The sequence below is a fragment of the Sander lucioperca genome, chromosome 2 (assembly GCF_008315115.2).
Source record: "Sander lucioperca isolate FBNREF2018 chromosome 2, SLUC_FBN_1.2, whole genome shotgun sequence".
NCBI lineage: Eukaryota > Metazoa > Chordata > Actinopteri > Perciformes > Percidae > Sander > Sander lucioperca.
Window position 1 is genome coordinate 47526345 of NC_050174.1, and position 23298 is coordinate 47549642.

General features: G+C 40.0%; 1 protein-coding gene across 2 annotated transcripts; it reads right to left on the reverse strand.

The window, feature by feature from the left end:
- Nucleotides 1-626: 626 nt before the first annotated feature.
- mfsd14bb (major facilitator superfamily domain containing 14Bb) lies at nt 627-22534 on the reverse strand. Of its 2 annotated transcripts, XM_035999069.1 has the most exons (13): nt 22053-22534; nt 18898-18984; nt 14430-14492; nt 13446-13573; nt 10827-10941; nt 8299-8517; nt 7640-7753; nt 7173-7244; nt 6522-6634; nt 6234-6331; nt 5934-6076; nt 5300-5563; nt 627-4601 (listed from the first exon to the last, which is right to left on the reverse strand). In XM_035999069.1, the coding sequence occupies exons 1-12, from the start codon at nt 22107-22109 to the stop codon at nt 5333-5335; spliced, it is 1440 nt and encodes a 479-aa protein (XP_035854962.1). In that variant the 5' UTR covers nt 22110-22534; the 3' UTR covers nt 627-4601; nt 5300-5332. The 2 variants fall into 2 exon arrangements, with proteins under 2 accessions (XP_035854962.1, XP_031164580.1); XM_031308720.2 differs by having other exon boundaries at nt 627-5563.
- Nucleotides 22535-23298: the final 764 nt, after the last annotated feature.

Genomic DNA, 23298 nt, shown 5'->3' on the forward strand with positions numbered 1-23298 from the left:
ACGGTTAATCTTGGAGTACCACACTGTACAGTATATCTGGGCTGTGCAGCGAATGTGATGTTTTAATGTTTTGTTTTCTACACACACACACACACACACACGAGACATATTTGAGAGAAACTGGATTTAGTGGTTGAAGGTGTAAATGTGACCAAACAGAAACAAGGCTGAACGCCAGACAAATTAAAGATTGATTCATTTCTGCAACGAAATGTGTAAACGTAAATTACAAACACATTTAGTGATTATTCCCATCAGTTTCTCCAGAAGGGAGAAAAAAGTGTTTTAACTTTTATATTTTTATTTGTTGTGTAACTAATTTTTCTGTGTGACGCTTTAAGAAGTTTGATAGTCTGTTTTTATTATTCATTTTAATAAACGTTTATAAATATGTTATTTTGCTCAAATTGTCTGATTTTTAGTTACCTGGAAGCAAAGATGATTTAATATTTCACTTATTTCATGAGCGAATAAGTGACAATTATTTCAAATACACATATCTCCCCAAATGCCAAATAATTTCTTCAAAGTTGGTGTTTGAGCATTAGTCTACTTTGACCAATACTTATTTTAATTTTATCGATTCATCATAAACAAAACAAAAAAAAACAAGTCCACATTTTAAATTCCATACATCTGTCTTTATTATAATTATTATATAGATATTATTCAAAATTATGTTCTTAATAAGATAAAAGCAACTGCAAATGCACAACACAAAGACGTCATTCAGCGTCTCTTTGTTTATATATAAAAACAGATATGAACATGAAGAATGATTAGAGGCACACGTTGAAAAGAAAGTTAAAGTGCAGCAATCAGCAAATGTTCTGCATCATGTACACGAGGAGGAGAAATACTTGACTGCGTACATTTCTTTTTCCGTTCTAATAATTATCAGCTAAAATAAGTCTTCTCAGTAAAACTAAAGATTTATATTCAGTAACAATTACTGACATACAAAAACAAGTTTCAAAAAGCTTCGGTCGTCATCAGTTTCAGTAATGTCTGTTTTAACTGGTGGCCATGTTGTTTCACGTCCCATTGGAAAGTTGAAATGATTGGCTACCAGAATAGGACTTGAGAATGAAAAATAAACGTGTTTTTCTACAAAAGCTCTCAAAGAGGAAGCATCTGCGCGAGAACTTTGTCAAAATAAATACAGCTGATTATAATGATGAGCATTGAAAGCTTTCAGTATGTCAGTTTTCAATTCTGGAAAAAAAAAAAGAAGTGAAATCTACCCGTTACAATGTCCCAGAGCTCAAGGTGACCATGATTATTCTGACCTACAGTCCAAAACACAAAGATATTCAGCTTACTATCATATATGACAAAGAAAGAAATCTTTGACTTTTGAAGCAGAAAACTGAGAAATGACTAAAACATTCATTTTATGCTGATCAACTAATCGTTGGAGCTCTAGCAGAGATGCGCCGAGTTAATCTTCACTGTTAGCTAAACGTGTAGGAACTACACAGTGTTGTCCGGAGGAGTGATGAAACTTTCCTACGAGACGTGAACGCAGCAGCAACAGAGAGCTAAACAGGACGACGAAGACGACAATATCAGAAAATACAGGATGTAAGTAATAACACAGGTGGATTCTGGGATATTGCGTGACAACTCTGCACTGCTTCAGACTCAGAGTGTAAAAAAAAAAAATATATATATATAATGTTGGTCCAACTTTCTGTTTTTGACATCTTTGAGAAAGAGAGAAAAATCAAAAACAGGAGATTAAAGATTAGTCTCAGTCGAGTCCGAAAAGTTTGGTTTGAGGAACTGACGGAGAGCTTGAGGTTAAATTAAAAATAATAATTAGAGGTTTTAAAAGATGAAGACAAAAGTCTGAAGAGTGAATCAGAATTTTAGAAATCTTTAGATGAATCCTGTCTGGTTGTAACGGGATTGTGTTTCATGAAGCTGCACACCATCATCTTTAGAACACTCAGGTGTTTCTGTAGCTGCAACGACATCGATGCTGCATTCAGGTCAAGTTGGAGAAAAAAAAAAAAAAAAAAAAACGGCAAACTAAATACAGGGTGAAACTTTGAACCAACATCATCCTATGTAAAGTTTTGGTTACTTTTGTGGCGTCGGTACTGAGACCTGTAACAGACCTTCCCGTCAGAAGCTAGTATTTCCCACACATTAGATATAACTTGAGTGCAGCATATATGCCATTTACATCATTTTGACTGAGTGATGTATGTGTAAGGAAAAACAAAAATCTGTAACAGACAGAATATCAGTAATGGATTCATGTAACATCCTGAAGGTTCGAACTTGTCGAACTACAAAAGGTTTTGCATGTTTTAGCTCATGTACGATCCACTCCTGCGGATTATTTTTATTTTACTTTTTAGAGTGATGTCCTTCCTTTCCGTTTGTTTATTTCTATAAAAAATAATCAACCTGCAGAGACGTGAAACACTCCATGTTTAATTTAAGTTATTGTATGGGAAAACAATTAAATGAATGTCTCTAGTCGTTGGTGCATTCAAGGACATACCGTGGCTCAGAAGACACACGCACGCTAATCTTGTCTTGCGACGCTGTCTACTCATGTTTAAATGCATTTATTATATTAAAGAAGTTTTAATGTGACTTAAACAATCGCTGTGCTTTTAGGCTCTTTGATGTCAGTGCATCCTTGAATGCACCACCAGAAAGAGCCGTGTCCCAGTACACGGTACACATTATATGCTACTTTATAGTACAGTAGTAGTTTTTGAAGTTAGTATAAAAGAAATCAACATATTTAACCATTTTTTACTAAATAGGAAATTATTTTGAAGTTTAGTAAAGTTTCAAGCCTCTGCAGGCTGAAATAAAAGTTACACAAATCGTCGTCTGGAAGGAAGAAAAATAAATAACCTAAAAAGAGATGAAAAATGATCAACATATATCCACATATAGTTCTTTAAACATCACATCTATCCCATTCAGGGTTACCGGGGGCTGCATCCTGTCCCAGCCTGCACTGGGTGAGGTATGACACGTCTTTTTCACGGATTAGTTCATCTTTCACCAGAGAGGAACACTAACGGCCAACTAGACAGCTGGGTGGAGTTTGGCGTCAATACAGTACAGTTACAAAGCTGTTGCTATGGATAAAGCATCTTCTGGCTGTAGCCATGGTAACAGCTCTGACTATGGAGGGAAAGGGGAAAGACGTGGTTTGACCTCTTTAAAAAAAACAAAAAAACAAAAAACATCTGAAAACAAAATTAACAAAATAGAAACAAAATTATAACAAATGGCACAATTTGGTTCTCAATAACCCGTCGGCTCTGAAAGTCAGAGTCAGACTTAACACAACGAGAACAGAGCGCTCACTGCACAGATGAAGATCGGGCTGTCAGGCCTGGATCGGAAACACACGTTTAAACTACATCAGTAACTCATGAGTGCTCAATTCGTCCTACCTGGAGCGGCAGGCAAGTGGGAGGAGGAGCACTACCACAGCCTGAAAATAACCGACAGGCTCGACACACTTCAAGTATTTGAACACAAAATGAAATGATGAGATGTCAATAGATCTGATACTGAAATGTGATCCAGTGACATAAGCGAAATAAGCGCACTGAGCCCGGCCGGGGATGCCATGGAGGAAAACGACTCATTAGTGTGCAGGATTTAGTCATTTATGCTCTTGATTTAAGATAACCTATCAGCTTCAGGTCACTCTCTTACTGCATCTCTTATTAACGTTTAATTTGGACTCAGATATGCAGAGATACTTCAGGTGTTGTCTGTTAAACACAGAGCTGTAAACACTTTGATGATACTGTGGATGTCATCCAGTTCATAAAAAACTTCTTTTCTTTCTGAGTCTTTGTCAGACTCATGTCTAACTGAACTTATTTACTGCCATCAGGGGAGGAGGTAAAATATAGAACTTGATATTAAATCCAGAGCAGGAATCAGTAAATCGTGGTTACAAATAAGACCGACCCCCCCCCCCTCCATGACACCTAGCGGGCTCCATACAAGCGCACCTAAAAGCACTTCAACCATCACGGTTTGAATTAATTTCTTAAATATATATCAACGTTTCTATTTCTAGTTTTCTCCTCAATATGAAAGACACAGCAGGAGAGGATGATGATGTCACAGCTGGTCAGAGCTTGCACATGCTCAGTGTGAGTGTGACAGTCCAGTGTCCTGGTAACCTGTTAACCACAAGTCTCATTATTTGAGTACAAACAGTCAGTAATGTGGAGATAACATATAAACAGCGACGATAGAAAACAGCCACCCTGCCGCTGCAGGCGACAACTCCACTCCCACCAGTCTCGCCTCTCTCTGGTGTCGTATCCCACAATGCCGAGCAGCTCTGACCTCACCATCCTCTACCCCATTTCTCCGTCCTGGTATAAAGTTTCAGTTAAAACAACAGTCTGTAGATTCGGGATGCCTGGTGGTCAGCTGTGTGGAGAATTCAACACACCTCCACCTCACCGCTGGTCCCGTACAAAGAAGGGCGTTTGATCTCCTGACTTCTGCAGACCTGACGGGTGGAGTTAGGTGCAGCAGATACAGATGCAAAATGACTCCATGACTCCAGAGTGTTTAAGTGGCAACCAGACTGACGGCAAAAAAAATAAACTTGAGTTAAGTGATTTGCATGGTGGGTTATACTTCATAGTATTTTAAACTAAATCACAAGTGGTACGTTTTCACATGAGTACGTCTCCGTCATCTACCTCTACCAGGTGAAGGAGGTTAAGGTCACACTGGGAGCACATGTGCCTCACAACCTTCTCACTAGAGGAACTAAAGACCAAAACTAGTTCGGTGACATGGAGCTAAGGTGGACTTAAGAGGCTGAGGTCCTCTTGTTTGAGTGGTTAAAATGTGCGCTGTGTAACTGCCACGTTCCTAGTTTGATCTCAGGCAACATTACCTCCTCTTTCTCTTAATGACTTCTGTCTCTCTATACGGTTGTTGGATCAACAAAATTGATATTGAACCAAAAAGAAACCAGAACTGGAAGGACGAGACTATAATCAACCAGTCCTTGAATATTTTTAAACTACACTGTTAAACTAAGTCTACATTTGAGACTTGTTTGAACCAACCAAAGGGAAATTAATTTGTGCGACATACGGCAGTAAATGTATCTAAGAGAAGAAATATTGTACAGAAATAAATCTCGTCAGTGTGATTGCTGCCTAACATTCCCTGAGTCTTTTATCTGAACAGTCTGGATCTGGATCTAAAGAAATCATAAAATAAAAGCTGAAAACGGTTTACTCGGAAAGGGGCGAGACTAGCAGACAGTGCTCACGACCTCAACGCTGCGATTGGCCGGCCCGGCTGTCTGTCACATGCTGCTGTCCTGTAGGAGCGGCTCGATGTCCTCCGCATCACTGGTGGGCATGGCCAGAGGGCTGGCGCTCTGAGCGTGTGCAGCGGAGGTGCTGCTGGACTTGCGGGTGGAGCAGGTCTTGGCCTCAGCCAATCGGTGGTGCTCGGGGATGAAGACGGCTACGAGGAGGGCGAATAAGACGGTGCACGCTCCAAACAGGAAGGGAGGTCCGGGAATCACTGACTTCTGCAGACAGAGAGAAATAATGCGTTAAATGTTTAAATTATGAACAATTATTTTGAAAACTGAATGGACTGACTTCAAAGATTGGCCTCAAATTTAATCCCGATTAAAAATCTGCACACTAATAAATGTCTATCTAGATATACACACACCGTAAGTACACAATCAATATTGTAATTAATATACAACTAAAATATTATAATAGATTTGGTTCCATACTGTGACCCCTAATTGTATGTTCAAGTCATTTTACTTCTATGTGTTTATGCTTACATGTTTTAGATCAAACAGTGATGTCAGCTTTAAGCAACAAAACGTCCCAAACCCCAAATGCTGTCCCAAGGTAGCAGACTTCCTCCGTGTGTGTGCGTACCTCTATTTTCTGTGTGGGTCGTCCTGCCACCGGGTGCATGTCGTCCAGCTCCACGTTGAAGAGAAAGAAGATAAAGCCGTAGAGGGCTGGACCCAAACCGTTACAAAGACCTCTGATACCTGTGATCATCCCCTGGGCTACACCTGAACACACACACACACACACACACACACACACACACAAAATCTTCAACAATGCTTTAAATAAAAAAAATAAAAAAAGACAAGCATCTTTCTCCCGTGATTCCTGTTCTCCTTCCCCCCCAGACACAGACACACACAGACAGACAGATGTACTGACCTTGCTGGTCAGGGGATGCACAGTGTGACACCAGAGCAGAGACTGCTGGGAAGGTGATGGAGGACATGGCTGCTACTGTTCCTGCTGCCCACATCATCCTAAAACAGATATGAATTAAGCACAAACAAACATTTAGTTTTGTCTTCAAGAATGAATGAATGATATACAATAATAGTAATATTATTATAATATTACATAATATAATTTCATATGAGCGATAACAGAAAATACAAAATGTATACTGTGAAAAAAAGACTATCCAGTAAAAAAAGCAGCGGGTGTTCTCACCATGGCTCGGAGCCGAAGCCGTACCAGGCCAGCTGGAAGAGCTGAAAGCCCAGACCCAGAAGAACTGTGTTCTTATTACCAATAGTCCTCATTAAAACACTAAGGAAGAGAGTCTGACAGACAGAGAAAGAGAGAGATTATGGTACATGATGAATGAAATGATACGCAATCTCAACATTATTGTAACAAGCGTTGGACATTTTTCTAATACATGAAACTATGTTATAATAGGGCTATGCAATTAATCAAAATTTTAAATCGCGATTACGATTTTGACTCCTAACGTTCACAAAAACAGAATAACCGAGAAAAAACATTATTTTGCACATTGCGTTTTGCAAGTAAACTCTTATTTTTTCTTGTGTTCTGAATGAAAACAAAAAGTTCAAATGGGGAAAGAGAAAGAGAGAGTGAGAGAGAGAGCGAGATGTGAAAACATTACTTAATTAAAAGGTAGCCCTCTTTCTGTCCATGATGAGATGAAATCTCTGCAGTGAATTGTTCAAAAACTATTTAAACCGGCTCAGAGGAAAAAGTTTACATTTGTGTGACACACGCACAAACATTCATATGTGAACAGAAAACAGACGGAGGATAAATTCTGTGACAAGACAAAACCACCATGATGGTGTCGGCTGGTTGTTTCTGTACCTGAGCAACTATAGAGAGGATTCCCACCATAGCGATGAAGGCAGCAATGGCTGCGGGAGAAAACTCAATCACCTGAAATACAGAACAAAATATCTTACAGTGAGTGAAGAATTAACATTTCACCAGTGACAGAACCTCATAGAGACACTAACATGTTCATGAATAAACAAACACTAATGTGGTTAACATCATCAACTCTCTGAGGGGGAAACATCCTGAACACTTACATTAATGTCATTAAATGTACTCATGTTATTTACTTTCATCACAGAGATACGGTGAAACACTAAATAGCAATTTTAACATCCGGCCCGATTTTCACCAGAAGGATGAGTCAACAAATGAAGTTTGAAAAAGGAGACTAAAGCAGGTCATGACATCTTGCATGATTTTGGCTACTGTCCCAACTAGACACAAGAAGAAAGCACTTGTACACCTGTCTGACGGTGTGTTAGTGTGTGTGTTACCTGTCTCAGGTAGAGGAAGAAGCTGGAGTACTGTCCGGCCTCAGGCAGGTAGGACAGGAACACTGTGACACAGATCAGCAGCACTGTGGTGTCTTTCCCCACCCGACGCAGAGACTGAACACACGAAACAATCAGCTGTCAAGGCAACTCATCAATATAACTGTCTGTCAATCAATCAATCAATCAATCAATCAATCAATCAGCTGACATCTGGCAGACACATTTCCATTAACTACCTAAGATATCATTGCTGCATGATGGCAGTGTTAGCATCTCACCATTCAGCTGCCAAATATCACCAATCAACTTTTTTTTTTACTGTTACTACACTTTTTTTTTTCTCACTTTCTGCTCCACTCTTTTCAGTGTCGTCTCTGTTTTTCACAGTTTTTTAGAATGATCTACTTGTGTTTAAGTCTTCCAAATTAAGCAGTTATTACTAACTCCATTTGTACCAGTGCAGTTATTAATAAAAAGGCATTTGTTATATAACAAACTGGGTATTGAACTGCCAAATGTTACATGTTAAGCTATAAAGCATCATAATAACCGTGTAACTAACACACATGATGTTTCTTCCTCCTCTTCCTTACAACAAACTATACGTGACCTTTGACCCCGCTCTGTCACACTGTGGTGTTTTCAGTCTCTGAACTCACCGCGAACGGGTCAGCCTGCTCCCAGGAGATGGGGAAGCCCCAGGACGTCAGCCTCATTTTGTCTGGCAGCGACTCTGGGACCACGAAGAACACAAAGGCGATGTCGGCGACAGCGATCACCGTGGCAACCAAGACAACCAGGCTGTCGCCGTACTGCGCCGACAGGTAGGCCCCGATGGCCGGGCTCGTCACCAAGCTGGCCGCGAAGGTTGCCGAGACCTGATGAGACACAAAAACACAAAACTTTACTGAGGCTGCTTTCACATTGGACCGCTTTGTGGCAGTTTGTTTCAGCTGGTGTGAAATATCTCAACTAAACTTTGGACTAAACAACAAGGCCGACACCTGCAAAAGTAGGCTAACCTGAAAAGGAAGGTTTCAGGCCTTAAACCCCCCCCCCCCCTTTTTAAAGAAGACTTTGGTTGTTTGTTGTGTAAAAAGTAGGGCTGTCAAAATAACGCGTTAATTTCGATTAATTAATCTGAGAAAAAAAAAAAGAACGCGTTAAAAAAAAATAACGCAGATTAATCCATTCCATATTGAGGTTTGACCCGGAGCCGTTCTAGCCACCATTGGACTGTAAAATGAAGGAGGGAGACGAGAATGTGCTGCCTGGATCATTAACTGGAACATTTACTTGTAAAAACGTCTTCCTGCCAACCCTGGCTACCGAAATCTGGTGCCACTGATATGTCTGCACTTCTCTCTGATGCTCTGAAGACGATACAGGCAACACAAACACCGCTGCACGTGACGCTGCTTAACACTATACTCGACAGCAGCTAACGTTAGCCTACCGCTAGCTAGTTAACACTATACTCAACAGCAGCTAACGTTAGCCTACCGCTAGCTAGTTAACACTATACTCGACAGCAGCTAACGTTAGCCTACCGCTAGCTAGTTAACACTATACTCGACAGCAGCTAACGTTAGCCTACCGCTAGCTAGTAGCTGGATTAAACACGGTTAAAATGCTGACAGCTAACGCTGAACGGTGTAAAGTTTGACTGTGTTTTACTGTAGAGGACTGTGACTCAACAGCGGGATGTAAAAATCTGCAGCTGCCGAGCTGCCGTCGGAAAAACAACACAGACGGTGCGTTCAATGAAACTGGTAAACTACAGCTTCGTGGTGCATTTGAAGTTATTGTAAATGTCCTTGGTGGTTGTTTTTGTCGTTCAACAGCAATTTACTAGTGAAATAAGTTATTGTTATTGTTATACATTATTATTAAATCATTTTATTTTGACCATATGGCCTTAGCAATAAACAAGCAGTTCTTTAATGTCACCAACTGTTGTTTAGTACCCTTTGTTTTCTTTTCTTTTTTTACTTTCTTAAAAAGTATCGGTTCAGGCACCGTTAATTATGTATGCGATTAATTTCGATTAATTAATCACAGAGTCTGTAATTAATTAGATTATTTTTTTTAATCGATTGACAGCCCTAGTAAAAAGTATTAGTTCAAGCATGTGTATTTTATCATTATTTTGTCATCTACTTCTTTTTCATTATTCACGACAGAGACTTAAGTCTCAAAGACAACAATTAGTCATTGGTACCAACAGATCTAAATCTCAGTTAATACTGTCGTATGCCTTCTGTGTAATTTAATTTACTCATAATAGTTCTGTAGTTGAGACATGAGAACAGCAGCTCGGCTTCTTTGCTTCTCTTCACACATGAACCTTTCAGTGATCACATGCTGCGGTCATATGAGCTGCATGCATGAGTGCATGTTAGTAACCACACGCCAGTGGACCAAACCTCTGTGTGCGTCTGTGGTCATTAATCTTACCCAAGTTAATGACTTCATGTGCATATTAAATGGGTGTTTTCATGTAGCACCACATAGATCCAGTTATTTCATAACAGACACATTCTTCCTCTTGTTTTATCAAAACTAAACAGTAAAAGATTCTGTCTCTAAATTAGTTTGAGTCCCTCAGTTTAGAGGGACAGGCTATGTGGTCATTTAACATAAAAAAAGTCTTAAGATATACATTTTTGACCTTAACTTTTAAAAACTTAAGCCAATAACCAGTGAGTCAGAAATATTTTTTTCTAGAGCCATAACCCACCCAGCATACACCCATAGTAGGGAGACAGAGACCAGAATGCACTGCAGCAGCTTTAATCTGTTGGCACTACCAGTGTAGGTTTTTGCACCTTAACATAAACCACTCAGACAACTCAAAGAGTCCATTTGTACTTGTACTTCCTGTCCTGCCTGTGACACCAGTTCACTGCAGAGCTCCATAATGGCAGGAAACACAATTAAACAGATCTGCAGGACCTCTATTATATATACACAATATTCTATTACAGTAAGCACATGGGCTGCAGTGCTGATCCATTATGTGCACATAATTACATAACATTCAGTCAGATATAAGAGCTGTGACGTAGCTTTATCTTTGAACCTGCGACGTTCTTTTTGAAAGTGTTTTGTGACAAAGTTAAACCCACTTCCTGTGTTAGTGACTAAAAGGCAGATTGATTTAAGGTGTCCATGTAGCTGTAGTTACCAGTCCGTAGGCGGTGCTCCTCTCATGCTCCTCTGTAATGTCAGCCACGTAGGCGAAGATCACCGAAAAGGTCACCGCGAAGATTCCTGAGACTGAGATCAGAGCGAAATACCACCTGGACACAGGACAGGTATCAAAACATCAGATATACAGAATTTGTTCAGGAGGACATTTGTCATCATCCTAGTTTCCTCAATTTCTTCCAAATAAAAAAGCTGCAGATTCTCAGGAAAAGGAAGAAGCAGGTTTTCAGAGCTGTATTATATTGATAATGTAAAATTATGATAAATCAGATTATTGGCAAAAAAAAAGATTGTGTAAATAGGTGTTTGGTGTCATTTACATAATCAGGAACAGATTAAAAATAAACTTCCCACAACGTGAAAGCGTTTTTAATTAATAATAATAATTTATACTTTATTAATCCCACAAGGAAAATTACAATGTTTTTCACTCTGTTGTTATTATACACAGGCCTGAATTACACACACACACATGCTCAGTACCTATACATGCACTAATGTCAGAGTGAGGTGTCTGCAGCTGTCAATGGACAGGCCCCCCCGAGCAGTTGGGGGTTCGATGCCTTTTGGTTAGATTCCTTTAAATCACAAAATTATGAATTATGAATAAAACTTTGCCTATTTTATTTAGCATTTGCTTTTTAAATCGATGCACAATACTGTATTATTAGGATAATTACTGTCAATTAATGGATTAAAAGAAAGCTATTTCGATTATTGTTTAAGTAATTTTTCAAGACAAAATACCAAATATGTGATTGTTCCACGCTATGAAATCTGGTCGGAATAAACAAGACCTCAATTAAAAAAAATTATATTTTAGAGCTACTTTAAATGTGTGAATAAAGAAACTAAAATCAAAGAACATGTTTTCTGTCTGATGAGAAACAAAGACATAGGTGTCATTTGCTGTGATTTAAATACTATATGCGGTTTCTGTGTAATAACAGAGTTTTTAGAGGGATATGCTACACTGCTCATGTTTCATGAATAATTAAAAACAGAGCAAACACTGTGCGCTTACACGAAGAGCACATGAACACTGAAGCTGAGCTGTGGGAGAAGCAGGAGAGGAAAGTGTTCTTTGCTCTCTGCTCTGCAGCATACATGCTGATCCTGAGCCGCTCACATGAACAACATGTGACTGTTCAAACTCCAACAGACCCTCCATTAACTCTATTGACTCAAGTGAGATCACACCAGGGATCCAAAATTTAATTTTAAGATTAAGCAATTACAGGTTTATTCTATGAAATCAAAAACATTGAAAAATGTCCCAAACCCAAAGATACTCGGTTTACTGGGACATAAAACAGAGAAAAGCACTTATGTAGATATTAACTGAAAATCTTTGAGTTTGTTAGTCGGAAAAAAAACACGGGACTCTAAACAGCAGATTAATCAATAATGAAAATGATCATTAGTTGCAGTCCTGCTCATAAACATGCCACCCTCAGTTTGCACTGTAACCTGATCTCATCTGATGCCAGTGGATCAGTTTAAATTATTTCCAGGAACAAACTGACTTCAGCAGAACTGAAGAGACAGACAAAGAGCAGAGAGCCGATCACAGAGGAGTGTCTGCTAAATGTACAGTACCAGCAGCTGTACAGGAGGTTTAGAAGACTTTAACAACTTTAGGAGGATTCAGATTGTCTCTAATGGGCTGACATGAGGTACCCTGGAAATCCAGAGTTCTGGCGAGAGCACAATTTGAATTTGCTCAGCGAGTCACTCTGGCATTGAGTAATGATGCTCATTACCAATGCCCTTAGTAGCCGAGCTGCACCAATCACATCGGTGTATGTGATATATTGGCGGGCCAGAGGCGAGCTAAACAGATGACGACAGCGCTGCGACGTCAAAGTCATTAGTAAACATTGCAAGATGGCTACGGATGAACACCAGTTGTTTGAAATGGCTTTGGCCGCTACAATGAACGAGTTAGACATGGCTTTTTATCTGAAAGAGGAACAGAAGACGGCGTCCGAATCGTTCCTTTGCAAGAAGGACTTTTTTGCCGTTTTTGCCGACCGGATACGGCAAGAGTTTTAATCTACCAGTTAGCTCCGCTGGTAGCTAAGCGTATGGGTACGCTCTGGATACGTCACCCCGTGTATTGCTGCAATTGGTCGTAGTGTTATCCAATTGCGTGCAGTGAGATTTTCAAATGCATGCTTGGTGCCGCCCCTTGAATTGGGCCATTTTCATTACTCAATGCCAGACCCTTAATCTTTCGGATTTGGGTCTGGATTTACAGGCTAGACATGAGGTTTCTCTGAGGAAACAACAAAGACTTGTTTGGGAAAAGAACTGCTCAGAAGCTCTTAAGAATAATACATTTAGAAGCAAACTGGTATTTGACATTAATGCTGCGGACATGGAAACAAATATTTTTAAAATGCAGGTGAAACATTTAAATGATAATAAAATGTGGTCAATTAAATTTAAATAGCTTAGAATATTGCTTATACATCCCCCGTCTTCATCAGACTATGCTGCTGTCTTACTTAAAACTAATTTATAGTTGGAAGTCTTTTCTTGGTAGTATAAGTTGTGCATCAACTGTCTCTCACACAAAGACACACTGTCTCACCAGGGGCTGATCCTCATGAAGGGGATGGGGGCACAGGTGAAGAAGACCGTCATCAGGAGGAAGGACTTCCTGCCCCAGATGTCTGACAGGGCACCAATCAGAGGAGCCGACAGAAACGACAGAAAGCCCTGAAGGAACACGGACGCAGAAAAAAAAAAAAAAACATTAGTGACAAAACATTTTTTTCCTCCATGTCTCCACACGATGTTCAAATGTAAATGTAATGGTGTTTTATTTGGGGGAATCTTTTCGAGCTGCAACAACTTATCCATTAGTTGATCGAAAGAAAAATTTATCGCAAGCAATTTTCATAAGCGTTTTAACAGTTTCAGTCATTTTCAAGCAAAATATCCCAACAGATAGTTCTTAAATGTGAGAATTAGCTGCTTTCCTTGGTCTCACATGATAGTAAACTGAATAATAAAACATCTGATGACGTTGCCTTGCAGGCTGTTGTGATGGGCATAAAAAAAAAGAGAAATTCAGTGTTTCCTTTTCTTCATTTGTTCATTCAAGAAGGGCTGCAGGCTTTAGTGCCATATCATCCTTTACACAACAATGGTGCCAGTGAGTTCCACATAGTGGGGTTTCCAGATTTTAAATGTTAGACAAAGACAGCAGTGGTAACAGATCAGTGCTCTGTATCAGCTTCAGAGTTGAGGTAACAGAATCAGGAGAGAAAGTTTGATGATTATTTCATGATAATGCTTTTTAACCCCGGTAAACGTGCAGGAGAAACACAGCATCCATGCTGTTTTAGTGTACATTCATTTCTCTATACTGCAGACAGTTTCTACTTCACTACACATTCGGCTGGTAGTTCCATGAGGTTTACGTCTTCCCATCACCACCGATTCATCTTTTTATTATCTATAAAACATTTACTCTCATATCTGTTGCTGTGACAGTCAAATGTCCCCAACAGGAATCCTGCAGAGTTTCACGTGAATGAGTCTGATGTGTTGGTGCCGAGAGAGGTCTTACCTTGACCCCGTGAACCAGGCCGTTCATCAGGAAAGTGTGCTGAGGAAACGTCTCATGGAGGACCTGAAACAACAAAACCGAAAGTCACGTCTACAGGTCTTTAAAAAAATGTTTTGAATTATTTAACTCACTATTTAGACATCAACCGTCTGTCAGTCTGTGACTACTTATATTTTATACTTCTGTAACTGTGGAACATGTTAAAGTGCATAATTAGAGATGTTCAGATACCGATACCAGTATCGGTATTGCCTCTGATACTGCCTAAAACGCTGGTATCGGTATCGGGAAGTACTGGAGTTTATGCACCGATCCGATACCACGTAATAAAGCCCTAAAGAAAATCTACGTTAAAAGTAGTTTATTTATGTTCTTTTTCCCGTTATAATTGACTGTCAAACTGGATAATAAAAGAAAGTTCTGTGGCATTCATTGTTTGTGTTTGTTCATGTTTCACAAAGAGTTTAACCTGAGCCAGACCGACAAAGATAGAAATCATATCACATCCATACAGATAGTAGTATACAGCTGTTGAAACATAATAAAATATATGACACACTGGTATCGGATCGGTACTCGGTATCGGCTGACAGTTCAGGTATCAAAATCGGTATCGGGAAGCAAAAAATGGTTATCGGGCCATCTCTAATCTTAATGGGTCAGTTGTGTGACTTATTAAAAAAAAAATTAACCAAGGAAATGCATTTATGATGACTGTCACACACTTATGACACATACTGTGACTCTGATACATCAGCACTAAGACTAATGGCGTTTTTCCATTACATGGTACCTGCTCGACTCGCCTCGACTCTACTCTACTCGCCTCGACACACTGTGCGTCCGTTTTCCATTGCAGATTTTAGTACCGCCTCAGCGTGGCTGGTTGTTATGCCGTATCGATGCACACACCAGCGCACAAGTATAAACATCAGGCCACTTGAGTTTGTTTTACAGTTCTGTGGAGGCTCCACGCAGAGCTTTCGCTGTAGCCTGTGTAGCCTATGTAAAAGTGGCCTGATGTTTATACTTGTGCGCTGGTGTGTGCGTGGAGCCGGCCGTGTGTGTGTAGGCTACGGCGAAAGCTCTGCCGGAGCCTCCGCAGAACTGTAAACAAGCGGCGCCGCAGTAAACTACTGTGACCTAACGCGACACACACACAGAACGTCGAAGATGTGTGTTGCCAGAAGACACATTTTATTTCAAATGAAGCTGGAGGCAGCAAAAAAAAAAAAACAGCTGGCTAAACTGTTTTAAAATAGCGGGTTTGTTCAGGACACCCCCGTCTGTCGCTTTCACGTCACCTTTTCGGCTCGCCTCAGCTCCCTTGGAACCTCGACTGAGGTGGTACTAAAAAAAGTACCTGTTAGCAGGTACCAGGTACTTTTTTCGTAATGGAAAACCAAAAAAGGCGAGTAGAGTCGAGGCGAGTCGAGCAGGTACCATGTAATGGAAAAGCGCCATAAGTGTTCTAGTGTTTGATAAACCTTTAAACACATGGATCTGCCTCTCAAACTGGACTTCATGGATCAGATGTTATCGTCTCTGTACCTTGGTGCTATTTTTAGTCTGAAAGTTGCCATAATTGCAGTAATATATGGAGACAAACATCGTGATGATTCCCCTCAACAAATAATGGACAGCTGATACATCTCATATATATCTTTCATCCAGGCTGTACCACAACAGTGGCTTTTTTTTTTTTTTTTTTTTTTACTGGTCTACATTAGGGCTGGGAATATATCGATATACGAGGCTAGATAGCGTCTTAAATTTTGGATATCGTAATATGACATGCATTGCCTTTTCCTAGTTTTAAAGGCTGCATTACAGTAAAGTGACGTCATTTTCTAAACTTACCAGACTTCCTCTGTTTTATTATTTGCCTTTATATAGTATATAGTCATAGTCATTATATCCACATTACTAATGCGTATTTATCAAAAATCTCATTGTGTAAATGTTTTGTTAAAGCACCAATAGTCAACCCTACAATATCGCCGCAATATCTCCATATTGCCCAGCTCCAGTCTACGTCATGTGATAGATTAACCAGTTCTGTCGGTTCACATTCTTCACAGTCCGTCTGAAACACTCACATGCCCACGAGTACATTGTTTGCTGTAATTTTTTCTCATGGTCATACTGGCCACAAAACAATCCCCTCTTAAAGCAATCCCAGTGTAAGAGATCGGGGACAAAATCCACAGTTCTTGTTCAGTGTAAGAATTACTTCTAAATGTTGTTAAAAACAAATATGAGACTTCTAAAGTGATATAGACAAATCAAGTGGGTTTCATCCAGAGTTACTGTCCCTCTGTCATGGCTTAGCAAGGAAGCTGTCTGTGGAAGCACACAGAGTGAATTTTGTACTAAAATAACTTTGATTTGACAGAGTCAGACTTATGAAGCTTTTAACTGACTTTAGAAGTTACAGAAAAAGAGGATTGTACATTTTAATCATCCATCACTTCCATTGAAATCGTTTTAGATTAAAAGTAGTAAGAACTGCAGCAACCAATAACGCTCTATAGTGAAAATGAGTTGTTACTAGGGGTGTGACGAGACACCCGGCTCACGTGACGAGACAAGATTGTGTTCACTTGATCGAGACGAGATTTTAACACTATTTTACAGAAAACTACAATGAAGAAATAAGACTGGAAAAATAGTCCTTTATTCAATCGAAAGTCCCAAAATGAAAACAGAGAACTGAAAGGTTTTGCCACAAACTCAGATAACTGGCTTCTCTCCTGTATAACTAACACTGTTACTTATTCCAAATGTACGGTGGAGAGAGAGAGGCTCTTCACACAGAGAACCAAGGTTACAACATAACTAAGCATTTTCTGGCAGTAGTTGAGACCAAATGTTTTGTACTTGAATTTGTCATTGTACAGTAGACAGAGAAATAAAGCTTATTTTACTATTGTTTCACATTGATTATGTTCTAAAGCACAAATAAATTACCAACAAACACTCAACAGATAATTTTTGTGAAGACAGATGCAGTGCAGCAATAAACAAGGAAGTAGGCTACTCTAGTATTGATTTATGACCATTATAGGATGAAGGGAGAACATTTCTCTTTGTTTAATATCATTAAAAGTAAAGTTAGGTTTTGCTGTCTGCTTCCCGACTCATTTTAACAGAGAAAGAGAGTGGTCTGCGCAAGACAGTGCTACAGTGAACTGCACGTTGCCAAGTGAGGGAGATGGAGGGAGGGAGAGAGGGAGCGAGAGAGAGAGAGAGAGAGAGAGAGAGAGAGAGAGAGAGAGAACTCTAACGTTCTAACGCTGGGTTTTACAGGCAGCTTTCATCTTCCGCCGTCGCTCTGCAAAAGTAAACTCGGAGTCAACTTCTTCTATGCTAATTTCAAGGCTGCTGCTCTGCACTTGTGTAGTGATATCGCGAGACACTTTTTACCTTGACGAGAAATATCGTCACATTTAATAATCGCGAGATCTCGTCACGCCTCTAGTTGTTACCATAACCTTCATAACTTCCATTAGAGCACTGGTAAACAAATGGAGGGACAGTTGTGGCACTTGTTCTTGATCGTTGTTGATTGGTTATGTTGTTGTGGAGCAATCTGCTGTGAACTGTCTTCAACTGTAATTGAAAAAATATAACTAACCCTTTCGATGTACATACTGCCATGTGAGCATTGAATTAAGACACACTTGAAATATGTGAACCTATTATTTAATAAAGGACTTACAAATGCAGAAGACTCAGCTACTGAATTTGAGAAAAGGCAATTGTTTATGGGGAAAAATGAAAACGACTACTGACAGAAGAACCTTGAGTAGGTTTACATGCACACCAATATTCCATTATTGTTCTGAATATGACAACATTCCGAATTTGATAGAGGTCATGAAAACAGCATATTCTGGTTGGATTTTCCGAATTAGGCCCTTTTGTGAATATAGCCTTTTCCGATTAAGACATGTGGGATATTCCGGTATTATTCAGGTTTTAGAGGCATTCTTTGGACATGTATACAGCGCATTCGGAATTCGGAATATGCGTCGCAGTTTACAGCCTCTTGTCTGTTTACGGGTTATGGTCAGCTCTGTGGGTTGCTATGTTTGCTGTACACAAACCAACAGGTTTTTGGATATGCGCTACGGCAACCTTTTTTGAAGAAGCTGGTTGAGGGAATGAAAGAGGGAGGCTGTGTTCGCACGGTCCAACTAGTCCGCCACCGCTGGTAAACTTAGAAAACATTGTATTTTGCACGGCTACATGTCAACGGGAATATCAGTGGAATATTCACTTTCATTAGCCATGTAAACTGCTTAGTCGGAATATCGTCTTTTTCGGAATAATGGGCAAAACCGGAATATTATGTGCATGTAAACGTAGTCCTTGTCCACATCTTGTGTGTGTGTGTGTGTGTGTGTGTGTGTGTGTGTGTGTGTGTGTGTGTGTGTGTGTTTTTGTTCTGTGTGCGTTATCTTACAGTCAGCATGGGTGTGGTCAGCAGCCCCCAGGCGAAGAACTCCAGGAAGATCACCACCACTGCATGAGTCACTCTGGCTCGGCCGTGCTGTGGCGAGAAGAGAGACAGAACCATTAACTATTCATCTGTGGGAAATAACCTCACTTCCTGTACAATCTGATCAAAACTCATGTCTTCTACTGCTCTCCTCCAATACCTTCCGCCAGCAGTTTACTCCAACATAATAACTGCACAGTTACATTAGGGCATGATGACTTCTCTACTCTTTCTTCTCATGTTGGTGATCAAGAAAGTTTCTATTAATGTTCTCCTTTTAAGATGTGTGTATGTTAATAGATTTAAAAAAAAAAAAAACACTTCAAACCTCTACATCCCACAGTCATATTTTTTTCAAATGCTTATACAGTATGCATTAGCTACTGTCGTAAAATCTGAAGTTACAAAAACAGTTACGTTTATTCTGGTATTTCTGAAGAAAGTCCAAACAACAGGTCAGTAGAGCCGTTTCTGTTCTATGTAGGAAGAAAGTTTAAAATACACAAAAAAACAGCAGTTTCACCTTATTCAGTTCTGTGTTGGTGAATTTATTCCTACATGTTGTGGCACACCTGAACTACAAAATAAACCCTGACTTTACCTCTCACTTTCCCCAATAATTAATCATGGAGCTGTGTAGCTTCACAGTGAACAATATCATACGGTTGCATCAGTAGAGTCAATTTGCATAAAGTTCTGAAATCTGTAAAATGTATCTGAAGTCAAAGTGAAACTATTTTGGACTATTTCAGAGCTGGAATAACTGAAAATGAATCCAAAACAATTTTTCAAAGTTCCTAAGTCATGTTTCATGCAAACATAAGACCACTTTATGGTCCTGCGTTAAAAGCTGTGTTGTAGGTACAACACGTACGTACCTACAACACCCTACAGGTACATGTAAATCTATGTTTCCGTTGTCCAGTAATTACAGGTCATTGAATGAGAAAAAGTGATGAAGACTGAAAATTCGAATCGTCTCCGGTCAGAATGACCGGTGGAAATAATCCCCTCTGCACAATTTGAATTGTGTTAAAATAGGCTACAGTGATTTTAATATATTTCATTCTATTAAAACAATGAACAATCTTATCATTAATCTTTTACTAGACTGTTTCTGGGTTCTCCTCCTCCAACATGAAATCATGGAGAGGGTTCACTTTTCCTGCTACAGATTTCCAACCGTGTTTAGAAAGCACAGGGGAGACTTTGTTTTTCCGTATACGCCTCCAGAGTCGGTACTCGCTCCGAAGCTAGTCCCATCACTCTCTCACTTGCTTTACCATACACTCCCCACGCATACACACATGCCGGCTCTCCTATTCTCTTAAGGCTGAATTGTGGTTCTGTGGAGGCTCCACGCACATCTTTCATCAAAGCCCACGTAAGTGGCCTGAAGTTTATACTTGCGTTGGTGTGTGTGTCGATCTCTTTAAGAGAATAGCAGGGCCGGCATTTGTGTGTGCGTGGGGAGTATGTGGTAGAGCGAGTGAGAGAGTGACAGGGATCAGCTTCTGAGCGAGTATACCAAGCGGTGGAGAGAAACAAAGTTTCTCCCCTGTGCTTTCTGACCATGGTGGAAAAGCTGTAGCAGAAAAAATTCCCTTTCCTTATGAAGACGGAGGACCCGGAAATGAGTAGGGGGAAAGGCAACGCTACCAAGCCACGACCATACGGACCAATCACAGCTGTTGCGGTCTGCGCCGTGACGTGTCGTTATATTTTTTTGAGGTGTACATCAGGCTACGGCGTAGGATCAGGCGTAGGGTCCGTATCTACACGTACCTACTTACCCATGGTGTCATTTAACGCAGGACCATAAATTAGGCTTAAGGCTGGGCGATATGAAGACAATCAAATATCACAATATTCTAGATCAAACACATCCATGCTGATATTGTAGGGTTTACAATTGGTGCCTTCACAACATATTTTCACAATGAGATTTTAGATAATCATCAGTAATGTGGATATAATAACTAAGTGGGTAAAGGCAAATGATAGAGCAGCTAGAACAGTCTGAAAATTACATCACTTTACTGTAATGCAGCCTTTAAATCCAGGAAAAGACAACACCATATTATGATATCCAAAATCTAAGACGATATCTAGTCTCTTATCATATATCTTATATATAAGCCCTAATGCAAACACACCGATCTTTTCTGTGGTGTCAGCATCTCTAATGTGAGGATTTGTTGTTTTTCTCTGTTTTATATAACTGTAATCTAAATATCTTTGGGGATTAGACTGTTGGTCGGACAAAAGATATTTAAAGATGTGGACTTGGTTAATCAGGAAAATTACAGATAACAGTCTATGAAAATACTTGCTGCCCTAGACGCTTTGCATGCGAAGCTAAATGTGTTTTGCATCTCACAACAAACAGTGGAAACTCTTATTATTAGCTGGATGGATGAGATGATTCTATGCACACAGGTTAACCCTACTGTCATTTGCATGATGCCTTCACTGACAGGCCAGTACCCCATATGTATTACTTTATGAGCTTATACAATACAGCAGAAGGCAAATTGTAACGTTCCACAAAGACTACACTGTATTATATAGCTAAATGACAATGGAGCTGTGGATGACAATTACATGCGATTTCTTTCATACACCACACACATATTTAACGCGGTTTAGTCTTGTATGTTTACCATTGTCAACAAACACAGAAGCATTTATAGCTGCCTGCTGAGCTAAATCCTTCAAGTAACATCTGAACTTCCTTTCTCCGAACAGAAAGGAGTGACAGCTAACGTTAACGTTAATGCTTGGACCCGTGAATCAGCGCTGCTCGTTATAAAGGTTCACCTGAAGTAAACAGAAGCTAGCTACCTAGCTAGCTGACAGAACTAGTTAGCTAGCTAGCTTAAATAAACGACTGAATTGACTCACATTATAGCTAGCTAGCTAGCTAACGTTAGCTACCCCTCTGATTTAGCTAGCTACCAGCGTTTAATCTACAACTAACGTTAACGGCCATGACATCTGTTTTTTTGTCCACACATTCCAGCTGCTATCAACTGATTAGCTTCATTTCAAATGGATGTTTTCGTACAGACCAACATTAACCTACAGTTGCTAACCAGCCAAGCTAGCGCACTTCTTACCGAGCTCCGGACCAACATTATGTCGTTGGCCTCGGTCGCAGTTTTCTCCAGGTTCATCTCACATCTTGCCGTAACGATTTTCACATTAAGTTCGCATTGCTCGGCATCCTCCTGAGGTTTCTCCGTCTCTTCCAGGGTGTCTCGCTGTGTGAATTATAACTATGTGTCTGCGCTATCGACTTCAGCTGTAGCGTTGACAGCGGTAAACTAAAGGCTCAGTGGCTTTTGTTTTTCACCAAAATTCCTCCGCTCTGGTTGTAATTTAACAGTTTATCACCGTGTTTTTATTCACCGGAGTTTCCCGGCTGAGCGGCGCTGTCGACTCATTTCCGTTAATTATCATTCAAAAGTGTTTTAAACGCCGCCCTACGGGACCGTCTCGGGAAATAAAACGAACGCCTTTTCGTGACAGTGAAACGCAAGCTGTTCCCAGATCAGCTCTTATTCAGATTCGATTCTCGATTACATAGTTAAAAGCTGAAATATCTAACTCTGGGTCCGTTCATACCCCACCCTATATAACCAATTGAGAGCGCCCCCTGCTGTGCCACCGTCCATACTACAATGCAGATGGTGTTTGATTAATTTAGCAACGTATAAGGCAGACGGCGTCGTAAATTCAATATCATAACAAAAGCCAAATACTATCTGCAGTTAAATGATTCTACTTGTACGCCTCCATCTGTGAGAAAAACGGGTTAACCGAGGATCTCAGTATTTGGCAGGAAGACAGAGAAGCAAACCAAGCTGCCAACATTCTCTTGGATCACTATTTAGCAAGGGGCAGAAAGGCGGGACTCGGCCGTTGAAGAATTTTTGGCTTCAACGCAAACCTGCACAACAACCAGTGTCAAGGCAACCAGCATAATAAATTACACTTCCGGTTAAAATTTAAAAAATAAAAGCCTCATCACAAGCGCTACAACACTTGACGACAGTGATACCAAATTTGATGGTTTTAATTAGAGTGAACAAGACATTTAAAATCAGAATAAGGTTTATTGCCAAGTAGGTTTACAAGGAATTTGCCTTGGTGTTTTAGTACATAATTACAAACATAGTAAGAGAAAATAGAAATAAAAGCAAGTACTGCCAAACAAAGAAATACAATAAAAAAAAATATGAAAAACTATAAAAAGTTCCATCCATCCATCTTCGTCCACTTATCAGGGGGTCGGGTCACGGGGGCAGCAGCTCCAGCAGGGGACCCCAAACTTCCCTTTCCCGAGCCACATTAACCAGCTCC

Bases quoted from the DNA above. Each gene is read 5' to 3' on its own strand.
- mfsd14bb (XM_035999069.1), bottom strand. From the start codon at position 22,109: ATGAACCTGGAGAAAACTGCGACCGAGGCCAACGACATAATGTTGGTC. The intron at 7,245-7,639 runs GTAACACACACA...TCTGTATTTCAG, and splicing joins TCTTCCTCTACCTGAGACAG to GTGATTGAGTTTTCTCCCGC. The intron at 6,635-7,172 runs GTACAGAAACAA...TCTGTCTGTCAG, and splicing joins TCCTCTCTATAGTTGCTCAG to ACTCTCTTCCTTAGTGTTTT.